The following is a 26,745-nucleotide window of genomic DNA, read 5'->3' on the forward strand; positions in this document are numbered from 1 at the left end:
ACCCCTAATGCTCCATGACTCTCCAGCCCCTATCTCCAGACTCTCTCCTCCTGAGTCCACATGCACACATCTAACCACTTGCTTGATAACTCCGCTTCGCCATCAAGTGGCCCCCTCCAACCCCACAAACTCACAACAGAACTCTTGATTTTCTCTCCCAGACCTGCTCCCCACCTTTTCCATCTTCGTAAATAGAAACCAGTGGCTCAGACCAAAAACCCAGGAGTTGATCTTGATTCTCTTTTTCCTCTCCTACTACAGCCAATCTACCAGCAAGTTCTTAAAATTTTTTTTTAATGTTTATTTATTTTTGAGAGAGACAGAGACAGAGCACAAGCAGGGGAGGGGCAGAGAGAGAGGGAGACACAGAATCCGAAGCAGACTCCAGGTTCTGAGCCATCAGCACAGAGCCTGATGCGGGGGGCTCGAACCCACGAGCTGTGAGATCATGACCTGAGCTGAAGTCAGATCCTTAACCGACTGAGCCACCCAGGCGCCTTGTCTACCAGCAAGTTCTATTACTACCATCTCCACACCAGATCCTGAACCTGGTCGCTGTCAACCTACCCCAACACTCCCTCTCTCATTTGTTTTACTGCATCTGGATTTTCCTGTTTCCATTCTTACATACACTCTGCTTATCAAAAGCAACCAGAGTGAGCCAGTAGATGGGATAGATTCGGTCCTATCCCCCTCAGCTTCGAATTTCTGAATTGCTGTGAAATGTCTGAATTTGTTCCTCTAAATCTTGAGGTGGCTTCCTCTTCCCCAGCTCAGCACCCAGCACTTTGGTGAGGTTCCGCTGAGCACTGGTGCCCAAGTAGCAACCTCCACAGCCCTCCACATTCCCTTCCCTGCCATTATATTCTTCACGGCATTCTGCACATTGCAATATTCTATGTAATTCTTTACTTGTGTGTCTGCTACACGTATCCCTCCTGCCACCATGTGCAAGGGAGACTTAGCCTATCTTGTTTATTTGTGTATCCTCTGAGCCCGGAATGATGCTGTATTGGATTGGATGGGCTAAATAACACCGTGATAAGAAATGCTCCCAACGCTCAGTGGTTTAAGACAACAAAGGTTTGTTTTTGCTCAAACTACATGTATAACATAGGTTGACAGGGGAGTTCTGAGGTAGTCAGGGACTCAGGCTGAAGGCAGCTTTCTGTGCAGTGGCTTCCACAATTACTGAGGAAGGAGGAGGAACAGGCCTGGAGAATCTCACACCATCTCTTAATGCTTCCACATGGAGGTGACGTGCATCACTTCTGCTCACATTGTAGAAGCCATAGGAAATCACAAGGCTGTCCTAACTTGAAGGGTCCTAGGAAATGTGATCCTCTTATATGCCTGGAAGCAGAGCACTGGAAATAGTGGTCGGTGGCACTTTCATCCCCACACGAGCAAACCTAGTGTGCCTGATTCTGAAACTCGCAGTGGCTCCATGTTTGAGAGACTATGGCCCTAGAGTTTTTGTGTTCATGAACCTATTCTTTCACCCTGATTTCTAGGTATTTCTTAACACCTGGGAAACTGTGCCAGGAGCCTCTGGTGCTTGTGAGGTGTAAGGGCTTTTGTTGTGTCCCCCACATAACTTGGATCCTGGTCAGTTACAGGTAAGTGGGATGTCCATAAATTATTTTACTGATGACATTATTATAACAATGATGGAGTACGTTTTTAATGGGGACAATATACCTTACATATCTAAGTAATGTACTCTTCTTTCTTCCTTAAATCATCATCCTTTGTGATGTGGGGCAAGAAAGGGTGAACAAATGGAGGGATGGATACATGAATGAGGTGATTTCTTTAGCGAGATGATGTGTTTAAAATTAGGCTATTAACACAAGGTGGGTTTTTCTAAATTCCTTTCGTAAATGAGGGACCCTGCCAAGAGTTCCTTCTGTAGAGAGGATGCTATGCCATATTGGAGAGCTAGACCTTGAGGCTGCTGCCCAAAGGTAGAGCAGAAGATTATGAAGTAGGAGAAGGAAAAATAACTCCTGCCCCAAGGAATTATGGGTTGCGGAGGGGAGAGAGTCTCGCTGATGGCGGTGGTCAGGCATGTGGGCGTTTCCTTCTTGTAAGTGACAGCACAGAGCTTTTAGAAAGTATATAAATGTGAGACTATGAGAAACTAGCAAGAATCCATTTCCTATGATAATATACTAAGAGCTACATGTAATGACCCAGGCATTGTCATGTCCCTCATATGCAATCATTTCTTTCAACTCTCACAAAGAATCCTCCCACTATTACTTCAACAGATACAGAAAGTGAAGCTGAGAAGGTGTGTGACTGGCCCACGTCTAGCTAGGAAGGACAACCAGGATTTAAACCCAGGTAGCTCTAACTAAAGAGCCCAGACCTTTAGCTCCTGTGCTAATAATGTCATTTTCATTAATAGTCCTTCTAGAGTTTAGTTGATTTGCATGCCCAGTGTCTCTTCTTCCCTGAATTTCTACTCCACACAGTCACAAACGAGATCCATCAATTATGTTACTCCTCCAATCAAAAAAAGGAAAACAGGCTCCCCGTTGCCTGTCTGCAGGATAAAGTCCCAAGCGTCCATGGCATACATTTAGGAAAGGAGCTACAGAAAGGGACATGTCGTACAGGGAGGAATTACCCTCTTCACTGCCCAACTTCTTCGCCCATTCCATTAGGTAAGTTCATCCATTCAAGAAGCCTTTGTTGGGGCACCTGGGTGGCTTGGTCGGTTAAGCGTCTGACTTCAGCTCAGGTCATGATCTCACGGCCCGTGAGTTTGAGCCCCGCGTCGGGCTCTGTGCTGACCATTCAGAGCCTGCAGCCTGTTTCCGATTCTGTGTCTCCCTCTCTCTCTGCCCCTCCCCTGTTCATGCTCTCTCTCTGTCTCAAAAATAAATAAACGTTGAAAAAAAAATTAAAAAAAAAAAGAAGCTTTTGTATAATAGCATGTCTTAAAATTGTGTCTACCTTCTCCATGCATGGATGTTCCATTGAAACAAGGTACCACACCTGACCTCTGTGGCCAGGGTGTGTGATCAATGCAGGCTCATGGGGTTCTGTGCTCAGAAGGGTGTGGGGCTTAATGCCCTGTGGTCATCATCTTGAAATCCACAAATACCTTTATCTTTGAATTGGTGTTTTGTAAGTGAAATATGCTGGAACCCTGGAGCCTGCACCCGGGGCTTGAAGCCTTATCTCACAGGTGGTCCCATCTCCCTACTGCCCCTCTGGGATGAGAGCTCATCCACCCACCAAACTTCAGGCTCTGCCTGGCCTCCCATGTCTCTGCTCCTGCCCCTGATTACTGCAGCAACCAGGTGGGGGTGGCCCAAGTTCTGCTACATTCTGCTCTGCCCAGGTACAGGTAGGGTCAAAGTCAGGCACACATCCTGCTGCTTCTTGGGGCAGGGCAAGGCAATGCTAGTCTCTGCTGTGGGCTGATTTGATCACAGTAAGTTCAGCAGGCAACTCCATGTGACCTTCTCACCCACTCCCAATCCTGGGAAGTTACAATCTCTTGGGGGCCACCTATCGACTGAAGGTCAGAGCAAGAGGCCCACGAAATGGGAGATTAACTTATCTACCCAGACCGGTGTCTGCATCTTCTGTTTGCATAGGGCTGTACAAATTATGTAGCCTGCTCTCTTACGATTCTCTGATGTATTCCTTGAAATATAGTGGAAATGTCAAGTCATAATAAAAGTGTGACATTAATGTTACCTCCAAGGGTGCTGAGTGCAAGACACTAACAATTTAATAAATTTGGGCTTTTGCACTGACCTATGTTAATGTGTGATTTTATGCTATTTTGCATGGCAAGGGAAGCTTCTCAGAATTCATTTGATTGTTAGATCAATGTGAAAATGCATTATCTGCCTGCCTTGAGCATGGCCAACTGTTGACCTCTTCAATTAAGCAGACTTGAGAATGAAAATCCAATTACAATGAACAAATATTTCTTGAACACTTTCTATGTGCAAGGCCCTATGTCCAGGCCTTGTGGGGAATAGGCAGATTTGTAAGATGCGTTATTTTTAGAGTGCTTACAAGCAAGAGAGGAGGTCGAGATACGCGCGTGGGTAACGACGGTAACCCACTCTTTTCGCTTTATCAAAACAGAAGAAATGGGATTAGTCAAGCTGGGCTGTTTTTAGGCAGTACCCGAGAGCAGGAAATGCCAGTTCCTTGATTTATGTCCATCTCCTCTCTTTGGGACTAGCATTCTACTTTTTTTCAGGTTCTGTCCCTTGGGAGAGATGAGTCTATCTCCAGCTCAGTGATAAAGCTTCATTGGCTTCTCTCTCTTTGCAGTAATCTCATGACTCTCTTCGGTGATTGGTTTAGAGATGGCCATGTGACTCGGTTCTGGCCAATCAAGCATGAAAGCAAGGCTCTGGGTTGCTTTTGGAAAGGCTTTCTTAGTAGAGATAACTTTGTGGTTAAGGGCACGGTCCCTGAAGTGGACTGAAGTTACCAGCTGTGCATCATTAGGAAAGTTACGCCACCTTATTTACTGCCATTTCCTCATCTGTTAAATGGGGTTAAGGATAATACACACTTAATGGTGTTGTGATAAGGACAAAATTTAGTTAGTATCTGTAAAGCTCTTAGAAGAGTATCTGCTACATACTAAGTGTTGTGTTAACTATCATAATCATTATTTTGAGAGGAGATGCCAGAAGCGATCGTCTCTTTCATGACTCTGGACGTCCGTGTGTCTGGACGTGACTCCTGTAACTTGCTTCACGGCCTTGGGCCTTTGAGGGGGGCTGGCCTAGGAAGAAGGAAGAGCCTCAGTCTTTGATGAAATCACCGAGATACTGTCATCGGTTCTTGAATCCACTCTCCCTCTGGACTTCTTGTAAGGAGATATGATACATGTATTGCGCAGGGTGTTTTCAGTCAGAGCGCTGTGTTAATGGCATCGAAGTTGGCTTCCTGGTATATGTCCTGGAGTTCCTCAAGTAGTGTGACTTCCAGGTCCCACAGGTGTGCTGGCTGTGGGCTATCTCAGAGCAGCTCCTGACCCCAGTTCCTGCCAACAACGTGGTTCTGGCCTTATCTTAATTATGATGGGATGGCGTCAGGAAAGACTGAGACTTCCAAGATTTCCCCAGATCCACAGTCTACTCTTGATATTCACAGCGGACACACTTTGAGATCACTTTCAAAGCTGCAGACACTATGGCAATGTGATTTCCCCACAAGACACAATACATTGACACTTAAGCAATCGCCTTTGAATCTTAATAATCCTATAGATCGGAGGACAGGAATAAGTAGTAAAGTTACTAAATTTTCCCACTAAAATAAACTCTACCCTACATTACATCATTTTTTAAAAAGCAAAACTAAGAACTTATTTACATTTCCGGATATAAGGTAAAAAGAATGAACAAAATTTTTAATGTTTTAAAAAAAATTTTAATGTGTATTTTTGAGAGAGTGAGTGAGCATGAGTGGGGGAGGGGTGGTAGAAAGAGAGAGAGGGAGACACGGAATCTGAAGCAAGCTCCAGGCTCTGAGCCATCAGTACAGAGCCTGATGCCAGGCTTGAACTCGCGAACCATGAGATCGTGACCTGAAGTTCGAAGCTTAACGGACCCAGGCACCCCAAGGATGAAAAAAAATTTAAGGAACACATCAGGAGAGTTATTGATTATAGAGAGATGCATTCTCTAAATGACTAAAGGCACTCGCCCACACCCACAGTTATATATATACTGCATACTGTATATATTTTGTGTATCTGTATCAAATTTGTGCTTCAGCAAAATTACAAATTCATACAGACTACCTATCTTTGGGATCATTGAAAGATTGGGAAATACTGTCCATTTTTCTGCATCCTTAAAAGTCATGCTTTTTAGCTCTTGTGCCCTCTTGCAGAGACTGATAATATCTTCCTAGAGGGTGGGCTGAGAAGGACTGTGAGGGCCTGTCTGGTTGGGCGGGGAAGAGTGCTGGGGTCAATCAGGGATGCCTGCCCTGGGTGTGGGTGGGACCGGTGGCACCAGCAATTTAGTGCTTTCTGTGATGGAGGGTTTACCGGTTTCTGCCTATTCTGCTTGAAAGGCAATTACAAGGTTGTCGGGCCTGACTCCACAATTACAACGACTCTCAACTTCAGGATAAATTTATGTACCTAATCAATGTATGTGTATTGAGCACCTTTGATGCATGGGTGTGCCCTTAGGCATCGCAGGAAATTAAAAAGTGAATCAGACTCACTCCAACCCACAAAGAAGTTGATTAATAGAAGAGAAAGGTAGGTGTGTGTGTGTGTGTGTGTGTGTGTGTGTGTGTGTGTGTGTGTGTTTAGGGTCCGGGGTCACACAGAGCTGCAAGAAAGGGTTAGACCAAGGGAGGGACAGGAGAGGTGTCGGGGTGGGATAGAATCCTTTTTGTGAGCGTGGAAGGTGGGCAGTGACACACGCTGGGGAAGGGGCAGTGGAAGGGAGCCCCACAGTGATGTGAGGAAGACTGTTGGGCTGGATAGAAGGGCAAGACTGTTAGAAACAGAGCGGCCCGAGGGAGCCAGAGCGGCCGGGTGGAAGGCTCACAGCCGTAGGTGACTGGCTGCCTGGGGAGGATATGGGTACTTCCAGGTCATTCCAGCTCCCTGCCCCTCCACAGTGAGCGGGCTGCCGGGGGGCTCCATTAGCTCGTGTGCTGACGTGACATCCATTTTTATAAGAGCTGTCGGGGTCAGGGGAGAACCTGCCCTTCGCACAGATCGTCTTTTTATCACCATTTGACACGTGACATATGACAAAGTCTTCAAGTAAAGGAGAGGCCTCCATGGTATCTCGCACTGTATGTTTTTATTGCAAACCTACGAGAGCTGACAAAGATTCCATCTTTATTTTCTTAACGGCACACAGAGTCATCAGATATTGCCGATGAAGCGCATTCCTGACATCGTATTATTCCCCTACATGAATAAGGCAGAAATTCTTTCACGCGTGGCTGAGCGGGAGATGAGCTGCTGATGTGCTGAAAATATGGGCGAGAACAGCTTAAAATGGTCAATCGAAGATCACTCCTCACATGCTCTTAGGTTATGTCATACATACGCATTCATATAAACATGAGGTAGGGGTTTGTTAAATTCCCATTTTTAAATACGTCAAAAACGAAAGCAATGCTGTGGGCTTTACCGAGATAATGATACAGAGAAATCACACATTGAAAACAAACAAAAAAAATATTTGTTCAGCTCACATGCAGAAAGCTGTAAAGAGCCAGTCTAAGAAGCACCAAGAAACAGACTTGTCAATAAAACTAGGAGGCACATTTTAGAGTCAGGGGGCAAAAAAAAAAAAAAAAAAAAAAGAATTTAAATAAACCTAATCATCCTTGTAAAATGCAGAGTGCACGTTTGGAACGTGAAATCTGAACCTGGATGGCGAGGGGCTTCTCAGGCCTTCATTTGACTTAGTGACTGGCTTGGGACTATCTTCTAAGCAAACCTAAAACAGAGAAGGTGATTTCTATGATACAGAGTAAGTCAGTCCCACCTCCATCCAAAGGCACAGGAAAGCTAGTTTTGTGTTCCTGTCCCCTCCCTCCCTCCTGGTCCCCCGCCCCTCCTCCTTTCCACTCCCATGCCCTTCCTGGAGTTTTTATTATGGGCAGCCTTAGATCTATATTTACCCACTATATTTAGTAAGTTTGATTATGCATAGCCTAAATTCAGATCTGAGATGATGATCCAGATTTTTGTTCACTGGAAGAACTTTTTCTTTTTTTATAGGTTGACAGCAAAGGCTAAGCACCGACTTATTTCTCTCTCTTCTTGCTGTTTCAACAGGCTTGTTTCGCCTCAGGCCTTTGCCCTTTCCGGGGCTCTTGTCGACGGTGGCTCGGCTCGCACACCTGTCCACGCCACTCCCTTCCTAACCTTAAGTCACCACTCCTCGCCACCTCTTCCGAGAGGCCTCCCAGACTACTCAGTGTAAACACCACCCATCTCCCGTCCCTGGCCTTGCCACTGTCTAGCATGATGTTCTATTTGTTTTCTGCTATCCCTTTATGTAATGTTGGTGGGTTGTTTTTGTTTTTGTTTTTTTTGGTAAGTTTTCATGTAATTGAGAAAAAATTTACATACAGTTAAATTCACCCCTTTTACTGTGGTTCTGCAAACTTTGACAAATGCATACATACATGTACTACCAGTGCTATAATCAAGATCTAGAAAGTTCCATTGCCCCCAAGTGTTGCCATATCTCTTTATAGCCAAACCTTCCCCAAGGCCAGCTCAGAGCTGGTCTCTGTATCTGGAGTGTTGCTTTTTCCAGAATGTCATAGAAATGGAATCATATATTATGTAGCCTTTGCAGTCTGATTGCTTTCACTTTCTGTAGCTCAATTTATTTGAGTCTCATCTGTATTATTGTACGTATCAGGAGGTCTTTCCTTGTCCTTACTGAAAATCACTTCACTGTATGGACGGATCACAGTTTATTCATTCTCCACTTGCAAGGCATTCTCGTTTCCAGTTTTGGTGATTACAAATAAAATTGCCATAAACATTCAGATAGAGTTTTCATCTCTCTTGTATAAATACCTTGCAGTGGGATGGCTGGGTCATATGGTAAGCGGATTTTTTTAACCATCTAAGGAAGTGTCAAACTATTCTCTAAATTGTCTGTACCATTTTGTATTCCTACCAACCATGAGGGAGAATTCTCAGTCCAGATCTTGACCAGCACTTGGTATTGTCAGAATTTTTATTTTAGCCATTCGAATAGGTGTATGTATCTAATGGAACTATGCCACGATGGTTCTAGTTTTCAGTTCTCTGTTGACTAATGATGCTGAACATCTTCTCATGTGCCTCTTGGCGATTATATCTTTTTTTGATGGAGGGTCTGCTCACATCTTTGGCCCTTACCAAAAATGTTTTCCCATTACTAGGCTTTTTTGAGAGTATTTAGCATACATTCTTTTTATATTCGGCATATGATTTTTTCCCCCAGATAAGTGATTTCCAAATATCTTCACCTAGTTTATAATGCATCTTGTCATCGTCTTTCAAAGATAGGTTTTTCATTTTGATAAAGGACAATTTATCATTTTTCCCTTTTTAGGAACTGTGTCATATGTAAGACACGTGTCTAACCCAAGATCACGAAGGTTTCCTTCTATGTTTTATTCTCCAAGTTTCATATTTTTTAGATTTTATGGTTCAGTCCATGATCTCTTTTGAGGTAATTTTTTTAGACGGTGTGAGATATGGGTTGAAGGCCACTAATTTTATTGCATATTGATATCCAATCATTCCTGTGCCACTTCTGGAAGACCATCACCTCTCCGTGTAATTGCTTTTGCAACTACGTCAAAAATCACATTGGCTGTATATGTGCAAGTCCGTTTCTGACCTCTGTTCATTCCATTCACCTACATGGATGGCGTCGTTTTTTCAGCATACACCGCCTGGATTACCATAGGTTTATCCTGAGTCTTGAGATCAGGTAGCTATTACTCTATCTTTTTTGGGGAAAAACTACCGGTATTTGAGATTTTCTCACTTGTTTACTTCCTGGATGTCTGTCAGGAGACCCACCAATCCTTGAGACTTTCAGGAACCACGAGACCAGTGAATGCATACCCCCGTCATTCCCTGTTATACCCTAGCAATGAGAACATCTCCTGGTGCATGATAATTACTTAATAAATTCCATGGAGAAGAGCAAGAAGGAAAGTGATAGTTCAGTTGGGGAAACTGAAGGAATCTGTGTTTGGGAGGAGAGAAGGACCACGTTGTTTGGGAGAGGCTGTGAAGGGGACAGAGTCCTGGTTTGTGGCAGCAGCACGAAATAAGACATGCTTTTGGCTCCAGAGCCCCATGGTTAGAAACTCTGGGGCCATTCAGGAGCTCCATGGGGCCATGTTCATCCACCCACCCATCAGACATTCACTCAGCACCTGCTGTGTCAACACCGTGTTACAAACAGCAGAAGGCAAGATGCTGTGCTCAAGGTAGGAGGGGTTGCGGACAAAAAACCCAGTAATTGAGACACATGCCCCCAAAGTGGTGTCTGCAGAGAGCTGAGTGCTCTGGGAGGGACATCTAAGCCAGCCTTGGCCTTGGAAGGCTTCTTAGAGGTGGGCATGTTTGGGGCGCCTGGGCGGCACAGTCGGTTAAGTGTCTGATTCTTGGGCTCTGCTCAGGTCATGATCTCGCAGTGTGTGAGTTCGAGCCTCACATAGGGCTCTGCGCTGATGGGGCGGAACCTGCTTGGGATTCTGTCTCTCCCTCTCTCTGCCCTTCCTCAGCTTGTTCTCTCTCTCTCTCTCTCTCTCTCAAAATAAATAAACTTTGCCACCATGTACGAAGGGTTCTCCAGCTATTGCTGGGTGAGGGGTACCAGTGGTGGGTTTTATGGATTCATTCTGCTCTAGGTCTCCCCATCAATGCTCTCTTGGCACTCTCTACCCCTCCTACTCATCACGCATTGCAAGTATGATGACATAATTATGCAGTTAGCTGTTTAAGGCCCTGCCTTCCCTCCTACTACAACACAAGCTTCCTGGAGGCAGGGACTGCCTGGTCGCCCCGCCAGCCAGATCTGGGGACAGACTGTGTGGGACCCGAGTGATGAAGGACTGGCCTCACAGTCCTTGGAGACTCTGCCGGGTTACTGGAGAGCTTTCCCTTGCCGATGAAGCAGTTCTGTCCCTTTGCTCACTTTTAGCAACATTTGTGAGCCCTTCTTTTATTTTCAAATTACTTTAAAATAATAGCGAAAATCAAAGTCTCCCTAGCCTGCCTAAGGAAAGACAGAAACCTGTACATCACATTTAATGGTGGATATTCAAGGTTTTAGTAATTAACCTGTCGATCCTTAGATGTTTTTGGCATGCCCCATTAGATGTTTTTAGATGGTACCAGGTATCAGCCCAAACCCAAAAATGAATTTTTTGTTCCTGTGTGTAAATCTATCGTGCCCTAAAAATGGGTAGAATAAAAAAATGGAAAGTTACTCATTTTGATAAAGAAATTACCAATAATTACCTCTAAGTCACTGATAATTTCTCTGGGTAATGCCACTTCCCCAACACACACACAGACACACACACACACACACACACACACGCACACACACACGCATGCACACACATGCTCCTGTGCTGCTTCTCAGGTGCTGTGACTGTGGGGGACCCGAAGAAGGGCATCACCACAGCTGAACATTTAACTGTTCGTGCACTCAATGCGAAGTGCCCTTCAAAGATTCGGTCATTTAGCACCCATCATCACGACTGTGCTAGACATTAGGGAAAGGTTGGTGAAGAAGTTTAAATAAGATGTGAAGTGCCTAGGGGAGTCACATTTTTAAGCACCCTTATCTGCTTAATTAATTAATTAATTAATTAAATACATCAGTCAGACTTGGTACTGAGAGAAGGGAAACGGAAAGGCATCTGCTGCCCCCACGCCCTCACCCAACAGTGTGTCTGTTCTGACGGTGCTGTGGCCATCTTGCGAGTCGCTCAACCTTGACCGGTCCTCCCTGTGACCTTATGGCCACTGTGTTTGTGTCTTCATGCAAAGCAGGGGCTGGCCAAGGCCAAGGCCTAGGCCCTGTCTGTGTCCTGCTTAGAATCTTGTCCTAAGACAAAGTGGAAGCAGGACTCCAGTTACTGGTTCGCATGGTTCTTGCACTCAAAAGGGGGGTTTTCTAAAGCCCTACAAAAATTCACTTTCTATCCCCAAATCCAAATGATTCTCTTTGGAATGAAGTGCAAGACCATCATCTATTTACGTACGGAGAGAGGAGGAGCACAGAGACCAGTAAGAAAAGGGAGAAAGACAGCAAACTGGCGATTACTGAACACCAGTAACAGGAACTGCTTAGTGCTTGGACATGTGATGGGCATCCCTGCAATCTCCCAGTGAGGCATGTGTTGTTAATCCCATTTCACAGAGGAGAAGACTGAGGCCTAGGCAGGTCAAATTGTGCTCGTGAATAGTCTGCATGCTCTGAGGCCACAATCTGTGCCCTCGACTTTAGTGACAGGATTTTGTACGGGGATGGGAGGGAGATCTCCCCTTTTCCCTCAAAGTTAAAGATGGCATCCATATCCCTAAATGGCTATCAGTTTAAGATTCTTACAATGCGTGACAACTCACACACAGCATAAACAAGAGAAGCCTTGCCTATGTTTTGCCTCCCGTGCTTCGAGGTCACAATTTCATTTTCTCATCTCTGCCGAAGAACTTTTGGTTTGGTTTCCCGTGTTTATTCTTCTCTTTATGCTTTTCAATACTACAGAGACATGATGCTTTGAATACAAAGCCTTGGGAGACTTGATAGTATGAAGGAAAAGTCTTTTTTTTTTTGTTTTTTGGTAGGGAAGTCAAGAGTGACAGTGCCCAGTGGTTTTAATTCTGGGGTGGATTTCATGTGTGGATTACAAAAATTTTTTTAAATGCTTATTCATTTTGTGAGAGAGAGACAGAGCGTGAGCAGGGGAGGGGCAGAGAGAGAGGGAGACACTGAATCTGAAGCAGGCTCTAGGCTCTTAAGTGTCAGCACAGAGCCCGATGTGGGGCTTGAACCCACGAACCATGAGATCATGACCTGAGCTGAAGTCGGACGCTTCACCGACTGAGTCACCCAGGCGCCCCTCATGTGTGGATTTTTAATGCGCTCATATGGATGAGATGTAAGAGATGAGGGGTTCTTCTGGAAACATCCGTCATATCCCTCTCACTGTGGCAAGTTTTTACATCAGACAAAACCTGCGTGGCTTTAAAGAGGGGTTTGTCCTGACTTACGTGATCTCAAAAATATCTCACAAACTTACTTTAAATGGACTTCATGTTTCAGGTGTAGTGGAATAAATGCGGCACAAAACCATCTGTTAGTGAATGAAGGTCAGAGGAGCCCATATTTAAACTCCACATCGTGCAGATGAGAAAACCAAATACCAGAAGGAAGCGACTTTGCCCAAGGTCACGCAGCTCATTATAGCTCAGCTGGAACGAGAATTCACTTTGTAGGACTCTTTGTGGTTTCACTTTGTAGGACTCTGTGGTTTCAAGATCAGGTTGTTACATATTGAATTCCATTTAATGGAACTACAACACTCAACTCCATCATAGGATCTAAGTCTCCTTAAGGAGGAAGGGTAGATGCCTCTTCTCCTCTTAGGAAAGGTGGAATTATTCTGAACCTCTTTACCTGGTCATATGGTCCACTGAGATTTTATACACATGGCTGGGACATGGCTGAGAGCATTTCTTACCTAAAGAAAGGATTCTTTAGATCGAGGATGTTCCCAGATCTGAAGCCTGTCTGGTTTACCAGCGCCACGATATGAATGTCATAGCTCTGTCTGTATGGCAGAAAACAAAACAAAAAAACAAAACAACTCCATCATTTTACGAGGCCGGTCACCTCTTCACACACACTGAAGGCACCTTGTACACATACCTACTTACTTCACGAGGGTTTTAAGAGTGTGGGGTTGGCATCTCGTCTACAGTCGTGTGTGTTTATGGGGATGCTACCAACATTAGTAGAGGCAACAGAAGGCCTTGTTTATTTGTTAGAAGAGTTTGGCAGTTGTAATCTCTTGAGCTAAAAATTACAAAGTTAATGGTATTTCTGGTTTGATCAACAGCCAAGGACAGAAATGGCTTTAATTAATAGAGGCACTTTATGGGTCACCCACCGAAGTAACCAAAATAATCTTAATCGTGCAAAGACTGGATACGTTAAAGTCTTAAACTGACATAAAACAGTCAATAAACGTGACTGATTTTCAGAGGCCCCAGATGAAGGCTCATATAATTCCAGTGGGAATTGGCTGATAAGAACAAGTCATATGACATATCTTTGATGACTAATCTGAAGGACCTATGTTTGTGGGATTTTTATTAGTCATACGTATTCAACAACATATGTATTTCTTTGGATTATAAAGTGCTACCTATTCACTGTAGAATAACTGAAAAATAAGGAAAAAGAGAAATTAAATAAAAGAATTCATGATGTCACTAGACAAAGAATCTTCTAGCTAACACTATAGAGTATTTTCCTGTGTATTTTTCCTTCTATGGTTTTCATAAATGTGAATTTTTAATACAATGATCTTAAATATTCCTTCATATCTCCTAATTTGATTTAACATAAACAAGCATTTATCCTATAATTCTTGACAACACATTTTTCAGTGGCACTGACGGGCATTACACAGGATAATTAATGATGCCCCATGATCAAATATTTACATTTTTATAACGTATTACAAACATGTTATAACATATTATTGCTTTTAGTAACAAAAGCCTAATTTGACGACAGATATTCTGCTGCAGAGGACATTCTTGTAGTACATCTTTATGTCCTATTGGCGATTATTTGCCTGGAATAATTCTCAGTGTTAGACTCGCCAGGCTAAAGCACGTAAATATTTAAGGTTCCCAGCACCTATTGCTAAAACATCTTCCAGAAAGTGGACTAAACTACTTCCTCACCTACAAAGTATAAAAGTGCTAATTTCATTACATATCTTCCAATCCTTAATATTTTAAATGTCTGGGGTTAACATATCATTGATCACTTTAACTGGAATTTCCTTGATGGTCTGGCTTCTGTGTCAAATTCCAGAAACTGCAGAGTGTTACAAATGCCTCTCACCCTGTTGTCACCAGTAGTGGCCTGGGCAGGCTGACGTATAATGTCGGATCCTGTGAAGCCTGTACCTCAAGCTCCAGATTTTTATCGGGGCCAAACAAAGTAAGAGGGAAAGGTGGGCATAGATTAAAAAACAAAAAATCAATGTCTTTTGATTGTATTTCAACTCATGTAACTGACTCCGAATTATTTCGTTACAAAATGTTCCCTTCATGATACATCGAGGAGGAGTTCACTGCATTTGTGATACTTGAAGGTAGACACAAGGAAAGCGAGATACTGAGACAGTGAGCTCCCTAGGAATAAGGGCAGCCCTTGCTGGAATCACAGAAAGGCTGAGAAATCAGGGAGGGACACACTTACTTATTTTCCCAAATGAGAGACGCCTTCTTAACAATATTTAGAGCAATGAACGTAAGACTTAACGCAGAAACAGAGTACCCTGAGGTCTGCGCAAATGTGTGTGTCCATGGATGCGCATATGACACAACAGAGAACTGAATGGTTCCAGGTGGGGTCTGGAAGAACAGACAGGAAGTTCCTGCTCTAGGGTGTTGTTCAGCAATGCTCTTTCCAGAATGCTACATAGGAAGGCGCTTGGGTGGTTCAGTGGGTCAAGTGTCTGTCTCTTGATCTTCGCTCAGGTCATGATCTCACAGTTCGTGGGTTTGAGCCCCACATCGGGCTCTGGGCTGATGGCTCAGAGCCTGGCACCTGCTTCGGATGCTGTGTCTTCCTCTCTCTCTACCCCTCCCCTGCTGGCACTCTGTCTCCTTCTCTCTCTCAAAAAATGAATCAACATTAAAAAAAATTTTTAAATCTACAGAGATGGAACAAATGACCTAAGAGGGGACATCCTTTAGTTCAAGAATTGAGTGCAAAACCATCTACCCCAAAAACCAAGAGCACATTTTACACACTGTGTGGTAGCCACTTTGACAATAAATTATATTTAAAAATAACACTAAATAAATAAATTAAAAAAAAAACCAAAAAAACATAAAAACAAAATCATTGTTTCTCATACCAACATTCCTTTTGGAATAACAGATATTGAAGGCGTAAGAACAACATATACAGGACACATCTGTCTAGAGAGTGTGGTAATTCATGACAATTTCATCTTAGAGAAAACAGAAGGTATAGTAGAGGGATAGGCTGAGCGCTCATGATCAAGGGAGAATAGGATAAACAGAAGTGGCAGGAAGCTTGGGGAGACAATGGCTCAGAAAAAGAGAGGGAGGGAAACAAACCACAAGAGACTTAACAATAGAGAACAAACTGAGGGTTGATGGAGGGAGGTGGGGGGCGTGGGCTAGATGGGTGACGGGCATTAGGGAAGGCACTTGTTGTGATGAGCACTGCGTGTTGTATGTAAGTGATGAATCACCGAAATCTACTCCAGAAACCAATATTGCACTGCATGTTAACTAAAGTTTAAATTAAAAAAAAAAAAGTAAAAAAAGAAAAAAAATGACTCAAGTCACTGAGGGTTTACCGATAGGCGAAGGAAGGAATGCGAACCTCAGCAGAATGGACCCTGGACCAGCGTTCTTCAGAGGGGTTTGAGTGTGCCCCAAGGGGGTACATGGGGGGTGGAAGAAAATACTTAGCTCCGATTTTTAATTCTTTCTTTTTTGATAGAGAGAAAAGGGCAGAGGGAGAGGGAAAGAAAGACTCTTAAGCAGGCTCTATGACCAGTGCAGGGCCTGCTGTGGGGCTCGATCTCATGACTGTGAGATCGTGACCTGACCTGAAATCAAGAGTCTGACGCGCAACCGACTGAGCCACCCAGGTGCCCCGATTTTTAAAATTTTCAGCCCTGGGAAACGAATACACGTGTTCACCTAACACATACTGAACACTAGTGAAGTCACTAGGAAAGTGCCAGATTCGTTCTCTATTATGCTCACCTACTTTCTCGGGTTTTGCTAAGGCAGGACGGTTCAGTGAGAATCTGATTATACCGCAGACAATGTGGTACAACATCACTGAGTAAATACCAACTGGGCAGTGGAGACATTGGTCAGAGCCAGAAGAATCTGAGTAACAAAGGACAAAGAAACATCCCTTAAAGCTGAGCCCGCACATGCTAATGCCTCACTGTTCCCGATCATCGACAAGAGTTTCGCCCCAGAGCTCCTGCCGATGCAGCTGTCCAGACCCGTAGATATTTGGTCTGAGGAAAGTTGAGCGCAAAACAGAGCAGTTTAGAGATGGCCTTTGGGAGCGCCACTTGGAGCTTCCAAACCTGTAACTCTTTGGTCAGCATTCCTTCTAGTTTCATAACACAAAGCTCATGGAACTCTCTGAAAACCAAATTCCCTGGCAGACCTGAGTACTGCAGACCTTCATAGGGACCCCCAAATTTTAAAGTATATTCCAAAAAATCTTGGCCCAGGGTGAGTGGCTGAGCTAGACCCCAAGTCAGCCTATGTATATTTGTTTTTTTCCATTCATTCTTTTTTATTTCTAATTTTGTGTCCTATGACGTATACACCATGTAAGTTTCTATGTGTGTATATACACAGAGACATGTCTATGCATGTGTGTGTATATATATAAATAGCATATAAATAGTATATAGTATATATATCTCTATATCGAGCACTCCACTTTATACTTTCTATTATTACTGTAGTACATTCACAGAATTATAAGATAAATGCTAGTCTATAATCGGGGGACGCATATACAAAATGTCTTTACTCCGAGGTGCACACGATCAAAAAACTTCATGGACACCAGCTTCTGTGCACTTGAGGGATGTACATTTCATAAAGTTCATAAAAAACATACGTTCTGTTTTATTGTCCACAGCAATAATATGAATGACAGCCGAAGAATGATGGAAGTCTGTGGAAAATAAAACGCTAACAATACGATCCCAAGGGGTCCTGGCTGGGAAGAAAAAGGCAGCCATTGTCACGCCAGTGTGGCTTACCCCGGGGACGGGGGGGGGGGGGCAGTTCTCCTGGGAGGCCAGAGTTTAAAAGAATATTTGACAATAAGGAAGGGGGAGATCCTGTCCAAAGGCAGGACAAACCAGCAGCACCTGACCGGAAAGAACGTCAAAGCACTGACATTCAGGAAGTGCTGAGTTTGGAGAAAATGCCAAGGAAAGTAATAATTTTAAAGCAAAAATGAGAGTAAGGAAGAGAAGAAGGCGGGAAAAAAATGGAACTAAGATTTTCTGTGGACCTACTGTGTGCTGATGACTATACTGTGTTTTCTCCTTTAATATTTGCCAAAGCCTGGTCATGTCTCGGGTCATGACCTCAGAGTTTGTGGGTTCAAGCCCTGCATCATGCTTGGCACTGATGATGTGAAGACTGCTTGGGATTCTCTCTCCCTCCTCTCTCTCTGTTCCACTCCCACTAATGCTTTCTCTCTTATAATAAATAAACTTTAAAAAATCACGTTTAAAAATATTAAAGGGGCACCTGGGTGGCTCAGTCGGTTAAGCCTCTGACTTCAGCTCAGGTCACGATCTTGCGGTTCGTGAATTCAAGCCCCACGTCGGGCTCCGTGCTGACAACTCAGAGCCTGGAAACTGCTTTGGATTCTGTGTCTCCCTCTCTCTCTGCCCATCCCCTGCTCATGCTCTGTCTCTCTCAGGAAATGAATACACATTTAAAAAATCTTTTTTAATATATTAAAAAAAAATCTTCCTTCCGCCTTCCTCCCTTTCTTCCTGCTGCTAAGTATCATGTGTCCATAATCTCTTAGCGTCTTCTTTCAACTGAGCCAGACTAAATTCTTACTAAAAGGAGGATCCTGACATGACTTATTCATTCAGGTGGTCCTTCCACATCACTGCCAAATCTCTGAAATGAATTAAGTCAGGAGGGATACACCATAGAATGAGACTCGGGCCTTTTTTTTGGGAAGTTCACATATAGGCAAATAACAGGGATACAACATTGGTGCTTTAAGAAAGGTATGGAAGGCTGGAGGAACCCGGGAGTCATGACACAGGTGTATGAGGTAAATGGTTTGCTTCTTTCTTACCCATCGGGGGAATAAAGGAGAGGAGGGTCAAAAAATGACTGAGAAGGATGAAACCCAAGATATGTTAGAAAAAAATAATGGAGGGGCGCCTGGGTGGCTCAGTCAGTTGAGTGTCCGACTTCAGCTCAGGTCATGATCTCATGGTTCATGAGTTGAAGCCCCGCATCGGGCTCTGTGCTGACAGCTTGGAGCCTGAAGCCTGCTTCGGATTCTGTGTCTCCCTCTCTCTGCCCCTAACCCACTCACATTCTGTCTCTGTCTCTCTCAAAAATAGAAAACATTAAAATAAAATAAAATAACATAAAAATTGTATTTGTAGGGGCCCCTGGGTAGTTGAGCGTCTGACTCTTGACTTCGGCTCAAGTCACGATCCCAGACCTGTGTGCACGGTCAAGCCCTGCATCAGGCTCTGGGCTGGGTGAGAAGCCTGCTTAACGTTCTCTCTCTCCCTTCCCTCACATGTGCACACACATCACTACTGGCAAAAGCCACAGAGACCAATCACAGGCAGTGTAGAGAAAAGAAGTGCAGAAATGAGCCTGGCCGTCCATGGCCGTCCATCACTGTGAGTGGACATTGGTGCAACCATTGAGGTTGCACATAAAGGTACAAATACATAAAATACATAAAAGGTAGTATTTATCAGAGTGTCACAGGTACATACCCTTTGATCTAGTATCTCCATTTCTAGGGATCTCATGTAGAAATATTCTTGTCCCTGTGCAAGCTTTATGTTCAAGGGGATTTAGGGCAGAGTTTTTCACAGTGGCCAAAAAAAAGGGGGAAACGTGGGAAGCAACCCAAGTATCAACCCATCAGCAGTTTTTTAAAAAAATGTTTTTTTAAGTTTATTTATTTATTTTGAGAGAGAGAGGCAGCATGAGCGAGCAGGGGAGGAGGAGAGAAAGAAAGAGGGAGAGAATCTGAAGCAGGCTCCATGCTGTCAGCACAGAGCCATGCTGTCAGCACAGTGAGGGGCTCAAACCCACGAACGATGAGATCATGACCTGAGCTGAAACCAAGAGTCAGATGCTTACCCAACTGAGCCATGGAGATGCCCCTCCGTCAGTGATTTTTAAAAAGACATGTAATACATCTATGCCCTCCACTATTACGCATCGATTAAAATAACAAAGCAGATCTATGTGCACAGATTCAGGACTTAATGCTAAGTGAAAACTTAAGTGGGAGACGGCTAGTTGAATCTTCTTGTAAAACAACAATAAAAACCCCACAATGATGTTATTAGTACATGCACAGAAAAATCACCTGGAAGCATATGGACCAAGGGGCCCCATGTGGGGAGTTGGGTGAGGGATGGCAGCGAGTGTGGACTCTAAACACTTTTGTAGTTTTGAATTTATATGTGAGCGTGTTAGGCTTTTGTAAGGAAAGAAATATAGACTTTGAAAATGGAAGGGTTGGGGCACCTGGCGGCTCAGTTGGTTAAGTGTCCAACTTCGGCTCAGGTCATGATCTCACGGTTCGTGAGTTCGAGCCCCACATGGGGCTCTGTGCTGACAGCTCGGAGTGTAGAGCCTGCTTGGGATTCTGTGTCTCCCTCTCTCTCTGCCCCTCCTCTGCTCATGTTCTGTCTCTCTCTCAAAAATAAATAAACATTAAAAAAAAATGGAAGGGTTGATTTGTAAGGGGATGAGCTCTCCATCACAGGAGTGTTCAAGTGCAGGTCCGAGAAGAGGTGGGAGGTAGGGAGAGAAGGAAGTTGAGTGAGATGATCTCTGAGTACCCTTAATATCCTGAGAGTCCTTGAACTCCTCCGCTATTCCTTTCTCCCCTGATTCACCCCGGAGAAGCTCCAACAAGGTGAAAGAAAATAGAGCATCTTAAAAATGAGATAAATCAAAGTCATCGCTGCAGAGGAGAGGCCTCGTGAAATCCATTACCAGAGGGACACAGCCAGTCCTGCTGTGCCCACACCACACATCGCCCTGCTGTGCCTGTCCCCTGGGGAACAAATCGATGGTATTGTACTAAATTTGAGGGCGTGTGGCTGGATGCAAGGAAGGTCAGGAGCTGATGTGGGATTTCAAGCACTTGATAATTCAAGTGTTTGGCAAGCACTCCGACCACCTCCGTGGTCAGGTGGAGAACGCTGCCCTTGAGTCACCCCAAGCTCCCCATCCCTGTGGCCCTCATCGCAAGGAAGACGTTTGCTGTCTTGGTAGCAGAGTGAGCTGGGCTTTTGTAAAGCCTGCTGTCCATTTCGAGGTGCTGAAAACGCTCCCACCTCTCACACCCCCTTGCCCAGTAGTCAGTAGTCTAGTTCCCAGCTTACCGTCTGTTGGCTACAAACAGCACTTTCCCTGAGAGGGTCTCTCCTTCTTTGGCAAAGAGGGGAGTGTGGAGAAGGCACCGCACCTGATACCAATGAGTCAGAGGCTCAGTTGGGGCTGTAGACAGCCAAACAGTTACCCTGTGGGACGGGAGAAGAGTTAAACGTCAGTTACGATCTGGGGCCATATTGCATGGATTGCACTGGGGACTTAGGTTGATAGTTGGTTTGCAGAGTTTTCAACTCATGGAATCCTTTTAAGGTAAGGGTAGCCCAGTTTAGGTCATTGCCATGGCAATGTCCCAAGAGCTTTATATATATTCCCTCACTAAGTCTATACAGTAACTTGATAAAGTCAGCACAGAGAGGTTAAAGGACATGCCCAGCATCACACAGAAGACAGTTGGAGAGCCAGGCTTCAAACCTGTGGATTTGGCCATTCTGTCAATCTGTCTTTTTTGTTAAGTTTATTTATTTTTAGAGAGACAGAGAGAGAGAGAGAGAGAGAGAGAGAGGAAGAGAGACAGAGAGAACAAACATGAGCAGGGGAGGGGCAGAGAGAGGGAGAGAGAATCCCAAGCAGGGTCTGCGCTGATGGCAGATGTGGGGCTCGAACACACAAACCGTGAGATTCTGACCTGAGCTGAGATCAAGAGTCGGCCCTTCAACGGACTGCACCATTCGGGTGCCCTTCAATCTGTCTTTGTGAATCAAAGTTCGTTAGAAGCCCAACAAGGAATAGAGTTAAGTTGGGAACTGAGTTGTCTGAAAAGTGTCTCTCAAGGTAACAAGCCTGGAGTCTGGCCTCCTACCGTCTCATGCCAACCTGTTCAGGGAACCTGAGAGGGCTTCTGGAAGCAAGAAAAGCCCTGGGGCAGATGGTCTCTGCTGTCCTTCCAGCTCAGACGTCCCACACATGTATGTGTGTGTGACAGTGTTTACATGGGCGTTCTTCATTTCATACGGAGATGCGAGAATACCTGGCTGTGCCCCCACACACCAAGGTCACCTGTCCTGGTGACTCACCCGACCGTGTCGCTGGTTTGGATGGAGTAAGGTGTGCGTGGAACACACAGCTGACCCCTACAGGGTCTATTTTGACTTGAAGATGTTGCAGTGAGGGGGGTGGGGGCGTGGGGGGTGCATTTTACAAAATTTTACCGCAAAGTAATATAAACCACTCTTCTATCAAAATATACTCAGGCACATGCGGGAGCAGGATGCAAGCTGTCTAAAGCTTTGTAGGAGAAAGCATTTCACTTCAAAGGAACTGTCCCCTTGGAGCAGGCCACTTCAAGCTTCTCTCCCTTAGCCCTGCAGGAACAGATTCACTGGGGGAAAGTCTGAGAAACCAATGTATGGATTCCTTGAACAAATATGCTTCTGCGGTGTAGGGACGACTCGTACAGCATTTTCTTTTTCTCTGATTGTCAGCCCAGATGAGGCTGCCGGGGTCCCCTCCTCCCCGGAGCACCCCCACCCCAACAAGCTCCCTGAGCTTTATCGCAGACCCATGGGCACTTCTGTTCTCCACAGATGTCGTGATAAGCCTGGATGTTTTTACGAGGAGGAGAGAGGAGTGTAATGCAAAAGCTTTCCTTTCACCTGGTCATGTGACCCAGAGCTACTGGGTTCACCAGTCAGAGAGCATGAGAAAGCCTGGCAAGAGAGTAGGGGAGTCAGGAGGAGAGTAGAGGTTTGGGGGTACGGTAATGGCACAGCCCGTACAAGGAAGACCAAACACGGACAGTCAACTTGTAGGTGGTCTTTCTCCTCTTTCCTCTGAAGCTTTCCAAGCTCTTCAGGAAGGGCAAGGAAGACACGATGAAACGACCTCATGTTGCAATTAGCATTAGTGGTATATGCCTGCCTGATCATTGAGGAAGGACTCTCTAGCATCTTCTGTGAGGCTGAGGGCGTGAACAGAGTCAGGGAAGGTAGGATTCCAGGTATCACTCAGGTACAGGAGGTTCTCTAACCAGGATAACATGCTGGAAGCCAAGGCAGGGGCTGGGGGTCCTTCCCACCCTCTATTCTGGAATAGACCAAGAGGGCTGATGAAGCACAGACCCTTTCCCATCCCTTTAAGTCTCAATCCAGTTGGCTTAAGAGGTTTTACACTATGTTAGCCAGAGCCGAGAGGACACCATGGAAATTGTCTCATTTTGACTTCGCCCTAAAATCTAAAAGTGCCTTCCTTTCTCGGAACCCAGAGAAACAAGTATTACTGTTGAAATCAACTTCAAAACACTTTCAAGCCACGACTACACAATGCAGAGAATGGCGTAGGACAGAATAGTCAAGGAAGGGGTGATACTTACACAGATCCAACAAAGGCCACGTCAAACCAGAACGCCAGGCCGTGGATGAGGCCAGACTGTGTCATCTGAAACACAAAGGGGATTTCTACTCTGCAAGGAAAGAAAAAGGAGAGAGCATAGAAACATTTGGAATTATTTCATTGTTGTTGACAGGCACACTAGACGCATTTGTGGGATCGGGGAAAATCACGGAATATTTTCCTTCCCTCTTAAGCACAGTTGCCTTGGCAGCAAGATTCTCTCAGTGTGTGATTAATGCCTGGGTGATGCCACACATGGGAGAATTCTGCGTCTTGACAAAACTCTGCACGAGTTTCCCACCAGGCTACGGCAAGCGTCACGCCGAGGCGGCCATGGTTTATACCAAATGCACGATGAGCGGGAACAGGAAGAACAGTGGGGAAGGTGCAACAAAATCTAGGTGCTTACTTGACAAGTCACTGAGCCTCAGTCACCTCATCCGTTGATGGGCGATGAAGGCTCTCTCCTACTTCCCTTTGCAAGGTCCTCGTGTGCTCAAATGGGGAAAAATGTGTACGGGAGGGCTTTGCAAACTATAAAAGTGTTACACAACTACAAGATGTTATTATTCGTCCACCGCTAAGGGGAGACATGTTTTAGAGAGTGCTCTAAAGATTTTCAAGGGAGGTGGTACCTTATTTGCATTTATGGTGCCCCCCCAAAGCCCTAACTTCTTTCACCCTGTGGCAGAGCATTTCTAGAGTTTTCCATTGTACCGATCACACTGAATTTTTTGACATTGCATGGTCATTATTTCCTCCTGTTTTTTTGCATTGCCCTAAATAGACTATGAACTCTTCAAGGGTAGACTTTTTTAAAATTAAATTTAATTAAAAAAAAATTTTTTTAACGTTTATTATTGAGAGACAGAGAGACACAGAGCATGAGCAGGGGAGGGGCTGCGAGATGGAGAGACACGGAATCCGAAGCAGGCTCCAGGCTCTGAGCTGTCAGCACAGAGCCTGATGTGGGGCCCGAACCCATGAACTGTGAGATCATGACCTGAGCTGAAGCTGGATGCTTAACCGACTGAGCCACCCAGGTGCCCCTATTTTTTTAATTTTTTAAAAAATTTTGTTCATTTATTTATTTATTTATTGTTTTTTCTTTTTTAGAGAGAGACAGAGAGAGAGAATCCTAAACAGACTCCGTGCTCAGTGTGGAGCCTGATGTGGGGCTTGGTCCCACCACCCTGGGATCGTGACCCAAGCTGAAATCAAGGGTCGGATGCATAACCGACTGAGCCACCCAGGCACCCCAAGGGTAGACTTTTAAAAATTACCTTTTGCACCTGTGCAAGCACCAGCACTCTATCTGGCACAGGGTAGGATCTCCATAAACATTTGCTGAATCAACACTGAGTCATTCAAATAAACTGAATGACAGGTGACATCTCTGGGAAGCCAACACAGATGTAGTTTTCAAAAAATTCCCTGGGACTCAGGAGGGGGCCCGGAACAGCAGATAAAGTCAATAGAAGTCCGTTTTGTCTGGGCCTGTGGTACTTACTGGAGTTGTTCCCAAATGCCAGTTCTCTTGAGCTGGGCATAGGATAGCATTGTAATTATCCTCTCACCCAGGCTCGGGCCCGGCCACGTGATTTACTTTGGCCAATTAAATGTGAACAGAAGTGATCTGTGTCATTTCCAGGCAGAAGCTCTTATTCCCAGTACAGACTTCGCCACGATCCTTCTTTTTCCTCAGTGAGGAGGACTGTTCCAGACAGAGGCTGGTGCACCAGGGTGGGTGATGCTGTACAGAGTGAAAGCTGGGCACAGTAGATAAACAGTGTCGGGGAGAGAGACTCCTGTGTTATAAGCCACCGAGGCTTCTTTTTTTTTTTCTTTCCAAGAATTTAGGGGTGCCTGCTGGCGCAGTCGGTTAAGCGTCCGACTTCGGCCAGGTCACGATCTCGCGGTCCATGAGTTCGAGCCCCGCGTCAGGCTCTGGGCTGATGGCTCAGAGCCTGGAGCCTGTTTCCGATTCTGTGTCTCCCTCTCTCTCTGCCCCTCCCCGTTCATGCTCTGTCTCTCTCTGTCCCAAAAATAAATAAACGTTGAAAAAAAAAATTAAAAAAAAAAAAAGAATTTATTTAAATTCAATCTAGTTAACATACAGTGTAGTCTGGCTTCAGGAATAGAATTTAGTGATTTATCATCTACACAGAACACCCAGGGCTCATCACAAGGGCCCTCCTTATGCCCATCCCCCATTTAGCCCATCCCCCCCATGCACCTCCCCTCCAGCAGCCGTCAGTTTGTTCTCTATAGTTAAGAGTCTCTTGGGGCACCTAGGGGGGCACAGTCAGTTAAGCCATCTGTTCTGTTTCAAGGTTTCTTTTTGTTAGTGCTGCAGGTTCTAGCCTGCGCTGATTAGACACAGCACCCTTTGTCCGTTGTGATCTCCAGACAGATGATGGTTTGCGTTGGCCAACTGCACCTGCTCGAGTCTGGCCCTTGCTTCCTCAGGGGTCCAGGAAAGATGACAAATTGGCTGGGTCTTAAATTTCGTACCCAGAAAAAAATGTGCATAGAGATCTTCCAGAGAGAAAAAGGCAAAATACCAGTGAAAAATCATCCAAAGGGGATTCAGAGCACCATCTGAGGAGTGAGTTCCCATTACAGAGTCTCTTCAAGTGGAGGGAGGAGGGCAAAGCTAACATTTACTGAGTGTCCTCTTTGAAAAGGAGCTAGGGCCTGTGAAACACTTAGCCCAGCACCTAACGTAAAGTAGGCTGTACTCTTCTTGACGTTAATGTGGGCACTGGCCTGAGTGAGGGGTCAAACAGCCCAGACTCTGGAGCCTTCTGAATGGTTCAAATCCCAGGTCCAATATACTCATGGGGCACCTGGGTGACTCAGTCAGTTGAGCGTGTGACTTCAGCTCAGGTCATGATTTCACGGTTTGTAAGTTCGCGCCCTGCGTCGGGCTCTGTGCTGACGGCTCGGAGCCTGGAGTCTGCTTTGGATTCTGTGTCGCTGTCTCTCTCTGTCCCTCCCCCACTTGTGCATGCATTTCTCTCTCTCTCTCTCTCAAAAATAAATAAACATTAAGAAAGTTGGGAGCATTCACTTTTGAATGTCGCCACTCTACTACTATTCTTTCTAATCTTATACATTAATAAACTTTTGCCTGTTGCTCAAAAAAAATTTTTTTTAACATACTAATGCTGTGATCTTTTGAAACCCAGTGTTCCACTCTGCCTCACATCTGTCACCATTAAAATGGAGGTAACAATACTTCCATCTGTAGAGCACTGTCGTGAGGACGAAATGAGTCATTGGAAGTGAAGGGCTCAGAACATTGAGTGGTTGCAGAAGTTCAAGCCATTACTACTTAGTTTTTCTCATTCAGCTCTTAAAACAACCCATGAAAGAAGCAGCAATACCCATGTTTTGCAATAAAATGGAACAAGTATTGATATACCATCCCTGTGTGTGACTCACACCCGAGA

At 44.9% G+C, this 26,745-nt stretch overlaps 1 protein-coding gene across 2 annotated transcripts in view; it reads right to left on the bottom strand.

Moving 5' to 3' along the window:
• The window catches only part of PUM3 (pumilio RNA binding family member 3), a 335,043-nt gene that overhangs the window by 85,752 nt on the left and 222,546 nt on the right, over positions 1-26,745 (bottom strand). For both annotated transcript variants that reach the window (XM_053205311.1, XM_053205310.1), the window contains exons 10-12: positions 23,271-23,360; positions 20,953-21,090; positions 13,252-13,341 (exon numbers count right to left, since the gene is read on the bottom strand). In XM_053205311.1, coding sequence (XP_053061286.1) covers positions 13,252-13,341; positions 20,953-21,090; positions 23,271-23,360 — 318 coding nt within the window. The remainder of the gene's footprint in view (positions 1-13,251; positions 13,342-20,952; positions 21,091-23,270; positions 23,361-26,745) is intronic.

This window comes from Acinonyx jubatus, chromosome D4 (genome assembly GCF_027475565.1).
Source record: "Acinonyx jubatus isolate Ajub_Pintada_27869175 chromosome D4, VMU_Ajub_asm_v1.0, whole genome shotgun sequence".
NCBI lineage: Eukaryota > Metazoa > Chordata > Mammalia > Carnivora > Felidae > Acinonyx > Acinonyx jubatus.